We start from the raw sequence: 9865 nt of genomic DNA on the forward strand, positions 1-9865 counted from the left end.
AATTTCGACGGGGAATTCCCCCACCCCTAGACTTTTAAGCTTAAGTTCACTCGAGGACTCGAGATGCTGATAACTGATTCTTCGAATCTTTGTCCAATGCAGTAAAGTACACCGTAGCGAGTGAGGTAATAGAGATGTTAATACACGGGGATCTCCTTTTGCTGCAAGATGCATGGCTCTAAACAGCTTTAATTCCTCACGGTAGGTGGTTCAGTGAGTCGTTGACGTTGATACTGACCTGATTAGCTTTGCTGGATATGCCTTGGCTGAAGGTGCTTGGTCACACATCCTTATCAGATCACTATTGGGTAAGCTGTTCTACGCAGCCCTCATAACATCTAGTTAGCTTAGTTCACGGGCTTCTCGACGTACTTACTATCTTCTAGCTCACCCATAACAACCTCTGGTTTGATCGTGTTTGGAACCCTCGATTATAGAGGTTTACAGACCTGAGCATTGTCAATCCTTGGGTATCCGTTACTTCGTTAGACGAATTACTGGATCTGTAAAATAAGAAGGACGCGCTGAACATAGCCAGCTTCTTATCATGTTGTGCTTCTGAGATTTCACCATGAAAGCATAAACAGTTCGTTTATTTTATGCTAACTCACTGTGAAGATATTGAATATTGTGTGGAGAATTTACACTTCGTAGTATTGTAGAGCGCGTATTACGAAGACGTTTCGTTTATGGTCTGGCAATCAAGATGGATCGGAAGGCAGCAAATTTTGTTCACTCACAAGCCGTTTCCAGAGACTACATATCACAGCCTCGCATAAGTGAGTTCATTACCTTCGATGATATGGTTTACTTTTACTCATTAATAATGATCAATCATAGTTTCTCGTTCCTGATAGTCAGGACTTTTTTCCTGCTAACTCTTGTGTCTTCTTTCTGTAGTCATTTCCACATTAATTCAAAAGTTTATAGATGCTCTGTGACATTAAAGATCTCGGTTTTGATTTTTCGCGTTAGTCTTACTACAGCAGTAGTAATAACCAAGACTCATGAGATTGTGGTTTGCCATAGTTTTCTCAATACCAGAAGTGTAACTTCAAGAAACTATCTGTGGAACAATATTTCATCAGAAAAGTTAATAAAATCAGAAGAAAAGATCTTGATACGGAATTTTCTAGTGGATATGCGTCCATTTTGTTAGCTGTTCCTCGGAAATCTCATTCACTTGTGACCTAAAGGATCATGTTTTAATGACAGTTCAAGTAACATTGGTTCTATGAAAAATATGCACATCTCTTGTAGAATTCCCTTGAAAAAGTTTAGCAAATGAATAAAACTTACCTGTATATATCCTACACTAAATTGCTTAGTTAAGAATAATGTTAGCCGCGTGTATGTCATTTGGCCAGTTATGATCCATAATGTTCAGTTTTTATTACTTTAACCGGAAGTTAGAAATCTGTGAAGAACTGGGTGAGGAAAACTCAGATAAATTGTATTTCGCTTGACCCTATGATTGCTTAATAGTCACTATAAGTTCCACTTATTAATCGTCCCGATGTATGAACAGAAAATAAAAATAAGACGATCACAGGGGAATAAGAACTCGTGATTGTGAGGTAATTAGTGAAGATACTTTAGGTAATCATTTTATTACGCAGTGTATTTTAAAAGTATATATGTATAGTTCATACTTCGAATAACATTTTTATAGTGGTTGATGAGTTGTAGTTAACATATTTCAATGTTCCCCGTCATTATCCAAAATATCACACAAGTCTTAAGTATGTGTAACACTATATTAGGCATCCTAGTTTAGTTCTGTCTGTTTACACTGGTCACAAAGTAATAATCAACAGTCAATCTTGTTGACTCATCACTTCTTTGATTACAGTTATTCCTTAGTTGACTTTTAAAACATTTTGCAGCTTACAAAACCGTCTCAGGAGTAAATGGACCTCTCGTCATACTTGATGATGTAAAGTTTCCTAAATTTGATGAGATTGTGAGACTAACTCTTGCTGATGGTAGTCAGCGAACGGGACAAGTTTTAGAAGTTTGCGGCAAAAGGGCCATTGTTCAGGTATTCGAGGGTACTAGTGGCATTGATGCGAAGAACACTGTATGCGAATTCACAGGAGATATCCTCCGTACACCTGTTTCAGAAGATATGCTAGGTATGTTTAGTTTACGTAAATCTCAGGCGTATTTAAGGTCGTATATTCAATGGTTCTGGAAAACCGAAAGATAAAGGTCCAGCAATCCTTGCAGAAGATTACCTTGACATTCAGGGTCAACCAATAAATCCATGGTCACGCATTTATCCAGAAGAAATGATCCAAACTGGCATATCAAGCATCGATGTGATGAATTCGATTGCACGTGGCCAAAAGATCCCTATATTTTCCGCTTCTGGTCTACCTCACGATGAAATCGCTGCCCAGATATGTCGTCAAGCTGGTCTAGTCAAGTTACCCGGAAAAAGCGTTACAGATAGTGATGTAGACAATTTCGCCATTGTATTCGCAGCAATGGGTGTTAATATGGAGACTGCTCGGTTTTTCATGCAAGATTTTAAGGAAAATGGTTCAATGGAGAATGTGTGTCTGTTTTTAAATTTGGCGAACGATCCAACTATCGAGCGCATCATAACACCTAGAATCGCTCTTACAACAGCCGAATATTTGGCCTATCAATGTGAAAAGCATGTGTTAGTAATCCTTACCGATATGAGTTCATACGCAGAAGCATTGCGTGAGGTAAGTGATAAAGTGTTACATAAATGTATCGTATTTTGAACTGAGTAAAATGACTATAATCTCGGTGGGGAGTCTGGATTTGCCAACTACTAATTGAAACGGTGTGTAAATCAAGAGATGGCTCACATCTCCATATTGCCTCATGGACTGCTGTTCTACGCTTTGTAATTGTAGTCTTCATATTATGGTATACGGTTATTGATCCGTATTGTTTTGTCATTTCCCATAAGTGTCAAGTTTTATGTGCCAGATTAACTCGGAAAATTGTAGAGGAGTCGCCACACTACGCTACACTTGTTGTGGAGATAATTGTTATTTAACGATTATTTAGACACTGGAATAAGTTATAGCTTTGAGCCATCACTCAGTAGACAAAGATTATGGGGCGAGATATATAGATTTATATGAATTTCTAAACCAAAAATTCGAATTTAGTTCAAAATATATGCGGATAAACAATCTTCACAATATGATGCAATGGCCCATTGAAGTGATTTTTTCCTACCACCACTGCTCTTGGACTTGATAATATGCTTTGGGATCTTGATTTACACACAAGTATCTACTTGAGCCATTGCACATTTCTAGGTTCTACGTTGCACATGACTGATTTACTAATGTAATATCAGTCCGTGCAGTTTTTAACATACTTGATGCAGGTACGCATTCGCATTAATAGTTACACTTTTCTTTACTAGAGCCCCGTACCTGACCTCAAAAGTCTCACTTCACATAAACTGCTTTGATGGACTCCCTATCAAACAATTTGACTACTTAGTAAACCAGTTAATATTCTCACTCAGCTGCCCATTCTAGATTATCAGCCCTACTGTACCCTATCTTTAAAGACAACATGTGGTAGAGTGAAGCATCAAACATACGTCGAAGAAAGTACTTTTTAGCGTATTTGAATATTTAACGGTCTGGAAAGGATAACCATCGTTTCTGCTGAGAATATAGGATTATTTACAGTTATTTTTACTATCAGGTTCTTTTATAAAATGATCTTTGTCGTTTAGGTATCAGCAGCTCGTGAGGAAGTGCCAGGACGTCGTGGTTTCCCAGGTTATATGTACACTGACTTGGCTTCAATTTACGAGCGAGCTGGTCGGGTCGAAGGTCGATCAGGGTCAATCACGCAAATCCCAATTCTAACTATGCCTAATGATGATATTACTCATCCTATTCCTGACTTAACAGGTTATATTACAGAGGGTCAAATTTATGTTGATCGTCAATTACATAACAGGCAGGTTAGTGAAAAACTGCAATATTTCACTTATTAGGTTGTAAATTAATTTATTCCCATATATGAATTACACTTTTAAGTTTACTGAGCACACACTTCAGTATAGTTAATTTATCAAGGTTTTAATGTCTTCAATTTTGTCAGATATTGAAACTGTGACACTCGTTTAATCCTAGCTGCGAATTATTTGACTTACATTTCGGCGTTTGCGGTTTTAGGTACTAGGTTCGAATCAAAGTTTTAACATCAGTGTCGTGATACTGGTAGATCCACTCGACGATTACCTAGTAGAATTAGACATACACCATGGATTCTACTGCTAGCCACAATCTAACTATACTCAGTTATGTCAACCTATGTTATGACTTGAATCATATCAGTACGAAGATTTAAGGATTATTTACCGTATAAGCGTCAGATCATTTTAAATTTAACAACCTACAAATGTGATAGTGGTGTTTGGTTTTTTATTTTTTGTTATCCAGTGTGATTACAATTTTTATAACCAAATTTATTTTTTCTTAAGAACAGTGATACACACATGTACATAAACACATTTACTTTGCTACATGAACTCATTTTTAATTTACAACCTTAAACATTCTATTTATTCGCATCAAGTTCATTAGAAATGTTTCATGCAAAATTAATGATGTACTACTATGAGTTTTTAAAACATAAATTATCTAGTAAAAAGAAGAATTAATTAACTTCCATGCGTTACATTAACTAGTAATGATACATCAATAGTAGTCTATTTTTATAAATAACAACTTTTGATGATTATATTGAATCTCGGCTAAGTTATTTCTTGTAGTCATCAAATGCCCTGGTATGGTTGAGGGTGGGGAGAGTCCCTTCCCCCTCTCGAAATGCTTTCACAGAGCCACGCGTTTATACCCACTACCAAGGAAGTTCTACTCACTGCCTTCTTGCGGTGGGCTGTTGTTAACGAAATTGAGAGGACGAAAAGCGAATTTTTGGCGCTTAAACCGTATTGTCCTGTGCGAAGGGTTCATCCTGATTACAAACCAATGGTGTACATGGTCTCCACTACCCTAAGGGGACGAATGGCGTACAAACCTATTCTTGGTCACCGGCTGCTATAAGACTATATCTAGCGTTGCCTCACTGCCTCGTGGACTTGATCTGTAAGTCGAGCGCTCGGGGGCGGCCTCCTAAGAAAACCATCAGTTTGGGAACCCGGGGGATATCTCAACCCACCCATAAAGTTAATGATTTATGTGGCGCGTATATATCTTGGTGTCTCTTAGTAGCAATATTTGTGTTTGAACGAATGGTTAATTTTTTCTAACACTATAAATTACTCATTATTTGACTATTACCATATCTTTTTTTGATGGGAATATTTGTATCATCTGTATGGAATGAAAAATCGCATAGATCTATCCTCCAATCAATGTGTTACCGTCGTTGTCACGTTTGATGAAATCTGCCATTGGTGTGAATATGACTCGTGAAGATCATTCTGATGTGTCCAATCAGTTGGTAAGTTTTTGTTTACTTAAATTTATAGTTGGTGTGCGTACGGAGATGTTTATGGTCTGAGTCGGTTTCTTTAATTTACCGTGAGCAATTCACGGTTGTCACTGTTGAAGTAGGTACGACCAATGTCGATGAGGAGTAGAGGATAACGCTATTCAGTTAAATACTCATCAAAGGAATTCTTTAACGGTAGAATATCACTTACAGATATACTGGAACATCAAATCGAAGCTAATGATAGATTTTTTTGTCCATTGTTTATTACGGTGACACGATATCTACTCTCTGTATTCGAAAGGATTGTTAATATAATGTAGAGCGTTTCCGATCATAATGGGGACCATAATTAAATAAACGGTATCGCCGTCGTACATCGGCTTGACAATACATTGCAAAACTCATCTCAAAGGTTTCCATTAAAAACTGTTAACAGAGCGATGGTTCATCTGTTACCATCTTCCGTAACTATAAAAAGTAACTATACCAATAAAATGTTCATTGGCCCATCGAGATTCTATTTGGAGTCCCAAGATCAAACCATTCAGTGACTTGATATGTTCTAAATTGAAGCCAGTAGCCATCTTATTGTAGTTCACCATTCAATCCCTTGAAATACGAAAGACCTGTCTTCAAACAAACGTCTCAAAGCATTAGATTATGTGTTCTGTTGAACACCGTCCAAAGAATTATGATTTTCAGACATTTCGTTGAATCTTGTTGCAAATTGACCATCTTTCCAATTTTTACCTCCACTCGTCAGGGATATCCAACTTCAAGAGGCCTTATTTTGCAACCTCAGCATAAAATTGCTTACATTACAGGATTGTCCCCACCCTCATATAACTTCCTTTGTGAACCTTTCAATTGTCAGCCGTGCCCCGGCTTTCTCAAAGGAATGTTTGATTTTATCTCTTGCAACGTTGCTAGCTTTCATACAGCTTCTGAGGTACATGAATTTCTCGACTATTTTAGAAACTTGATTCTGACGAATAGATGGGGACATAAGCTCTTCCTTTTGGGTACTGTAAGAATTTACATAAAAGCTGTTGATCATTTCTAATCATTTATTTTCTGTCTGGAGCTACTCTTGCGGTTGCTAAACTTTCAGAAGCTAAACACATTGTGATTGGTCCACATACAGTATGACTTTTAATTCCATATCGTGAACTTTTTTCATAGGTGCTAAGTTTCACTACCATTCATTCATCTTCATATTTGTAATATTTACGTATTCATAACTCATCCCTTCATTTTCTCCTCTTTATTCTTTTGATTAACAGTATGCATGTTATGCAATAGGAAAAGATGTCCAAGCAATGAAAGCTGTTGTTGGTGAAGAAGCATTAAGCCCAGAGGACTTACTTTATTTAGAATTTCTGACAAAGTTTGAGAAGAATTTCATTTCTCAAGGTTAGTTCAATTATCTAGACAATCTCTTTCGTGGAAATGTCATAATTCAAACGTCTTAGTATTAGGAATACCCACTTCTGTGTGTAATCGAGAACAAATTACATATACGATCCAATTTAGATTGGAAATCCTCAACATCAACTCATAACTATGATTTAGTTTTATTCTGTATTCACGCCTCACAGTTTTGGTTAGCGTTTTTTAGCGAGTTAGCTTTTCTACGGGATGGGGTCGCTAACCCCATGCCCAACCCTCCTCCTTTACCCGGGCTTGGGACCGGCAGTAACTCTAGAAGAGCTACAGGCGGAGTTACGCCTCACAGTTAGTCAATCATAATCAACAGAGATTGATAGAAATGCTCATCACCCCACATCACCATACGAAATCAACATAGCGAGATGAAATCAACGAGATGAGTAATAAATGAGTTTAAATAGTAGTTGTATAACTGAAAGTGGAAAAACCTAAACCCTAAATGGTATATTTTTTATGTGTACAATTGTTTGAACTAGTAGATTTAAAGTTGTTGGACACCGAGTTAACTAGAAGTATTGCTAAGACAATTGTACTCGTAGAAATGTCAGCGATTGGAATAAAAATAAGGAATTTCGAGTTTTTAATCATTTCCCTGAAGACGCTCGGATGAAACTGCAGTGTGAAACAGTTGGATTATTTTAACTTCAGTCGCTGATATTTTGACAAATATAGTTTATAACTGTAGACTACGATTCAGCAAGAAGTGATACACTTGAAGTACAAAACTTTTGACGATATATAAGATGAAGACTGAGAGGGTGAATGAAAATTTCATCTAAGCTGTATCACTCAGTATCTCCAACCTCTAATCGTAGTTATCATGAGGAACCCGGTAAAACGAGTTTGCGGCTAAAAGCCATAGTCCCCAAACGCCCTGGTACGACCGAATGTGATGAGAGTCCGCTCTCCCTCTCAAAATGCTCTCACATGGCCACACATATACAGCCTCTACCAGGAAAGTCCTACTCACTGCCTTCTCGTGTCATTACTGTTGTTTACGAAATTGAGAGGACGAAAAGCGAATGTCCAGCGTTTTAACCGGGTCGGTAAACACGGAAGGCCCACCTAGGGGAGTTGGAAAACCCTGATTCCAAACCAATGGGCTCCAGTATCCTGAGGGAACTAATGGCGTATGAATGAATCGTTGGTCACCGGCTACCATGGGACTGTATCTCGTTACGATGCTCCACTGCCTTGTGGATCAGACCTTTAGGTCGGAGACTACGGGTGTGGCCCCTTAAGAAAACCACCTGTTTCAGTTTTGTCACCTGGACAGTATCACAGCCCTCACACAAATCAAATGAGATTTTTGCGGCGCATATGTATCTGGTGCCTCTTTGTACCAATAGTTATGTGTTTAAATAAATAAATAATAAATAAGGTACAAGCCTTAACTCACATTCGTATTATTGAGTTATTCAGTCGACATTGATTGTTACTTAGCTTTGATTGATGGCCTTTCAGTTGACTACTTTAGTCGTGTATATGCCAACCAGTTGAGTTGTTTTAGGACTCACTAGTTTTTTATGTTCTGTTTTTCTTGTTGTATCTAATTAAATTAGGTGCTTATGAAAACCGTAGTGTATTCGACTCACTAGATGTTGGTTGGGAACTCTTACGTATATTCCCGAAAGAATTGTTAAAACGAATTCCATCAAAAATATTAGAGAAATACTATCCTCGTTAATTGATTAGTTGATTTTTAACCCTATTATCCTGGATTGTGAATATTCCTACTATGAAAGTTGCATTATTTATTGGTTGAAGTAAACTCGGATATTGTCGTCAGCTTTTACATTCCTATTTATTTTCTGCCCTAACCATTATCATTTATAATTTTCATTACTTCTAATGGTGACATTATTCAGTCATCACAAATTACTTACTCATGATCATTATGATTTTTGATTTTGTTTCAATGTTCATTCCATTTACAAAGCTCCCGCATGATAGTTTTCTATTACACTGTATTTTCTTTGTTCTTTGATGTTCAACCACTTCACTTCACTTCTGATGGTTCCTTTACCCATTACTACATACATTAAATCTTTCCAGTGTTTTGCAATTTTTGAAATAAACTATAAGCATAATATAAACATACTAGTGGTTAAGGTTTCATTTCAATATAAAGCTATAGGCTTCTGTTTTTTTCTTCTTTCATTTGATTTTGTGTGCAGAACTTCTAATTATTACCAATATTGAACAATTATAATAATAATAATAATAATAATATTTGTTCTCTATCAGTAATATTGTTGTGAATGAGAGCCCCCAAATGCCCTGGTACGGCCGAGAGTGGGGAGAGTCCGCTCTCCCTCTCGAAATGCTCTCACATGGCCAGCGAATATATAGCCTCTTCCAAGGAAGTCCTACTCACTGCCTTCTCGTGGCGGGGGGTTTACGAAATTGAGAGGACGAAAAGCGAATGTCCGGCGCTTTAACCGGGTTGGTGGACAAGGCGAGTCCACCTAAGAGAGTTGGAAAACCCTGATTCCAAACCAATAGTGCACATAGGCTGGCTCCAGTATCCTGAAGGAACAAATGGCGTACGAATCAGTCGTTGATGACCGGCTACCATGGGACTGCATCTCCTCACGATGTTCCACTGCCTTGTGGATCAGATCTTTCGGTCAAAGGCTCCAGGTGTGGTCCCCTAAGAAAACCACCAGCTTCGTTTTGGGCACCTGGGTTATATCACAGCCCTCAAGCAAATCGAATGAAATTTGTGTGTCGCATATGTATCTGGTGCTTCCTTGTACCAATATTTACGTGTTTAAATAAATAATAAATAATGTGAATGAGAACATAGGTGAGTACAACCAATTATGTATTTAGCACAAATTACAAAGTTACTTGGTCAAATACAAAAACCATACTATGTGATACTCTATATGCGAAATGTTCTTCAATTGTCTCAGGCTTCATTGTTCCTAGATTTCCATACAAA

At 37.6% G+C, this 9865-nt stretch overlaps 1 protein-coding gene across 1 annotated transcript; it reads left to right on the forward strand.

Annotated features, from left to right (window-relative positions):
* Positions 1-650: 650 nt before the first annotated feature.
* Positions 651-9143, forward strand: Smp_029390 (ATP synthase subunit beta vacuolar,putative). The gene is made up of 7 exons (XM_018791278.1): positions 651-779; positions 1887-2135; positions 2173-2717; positions 3737-3970; positions 5371-5475; positions 6753-6882; positions 8481-9143. Exons 1-7 carry the CDS (start codon positions 707-709, stop codon positions 8603-8605), a joined length of 1461 nt encoding a protein of 486 aa, XP_018645554.1. The 5' UTR covers positions 651-706; the 3' UTR covers positions 8606-9143.
* The last annotated feature ends 722 nt before the right edge of the window (positions 9144-9865 follow it).

This window comes from Schistosoma mansoni, assembly GCF_000237925.1.
Source record: "Schistosoma mansoni, WGS project CABG00000000 data, chromosome 3 unplaced supercontig 0124, strain Puerto Rico, whole genome shotgun sequence".
In the NCBI taxonomy this organism is placed as follows: Eukaryota; Metazoa; Platyhelminthes; class Trematoda; order Strigeidida; family Schistosomatidae; genus Schistosoma; species Schistosoma mansoni.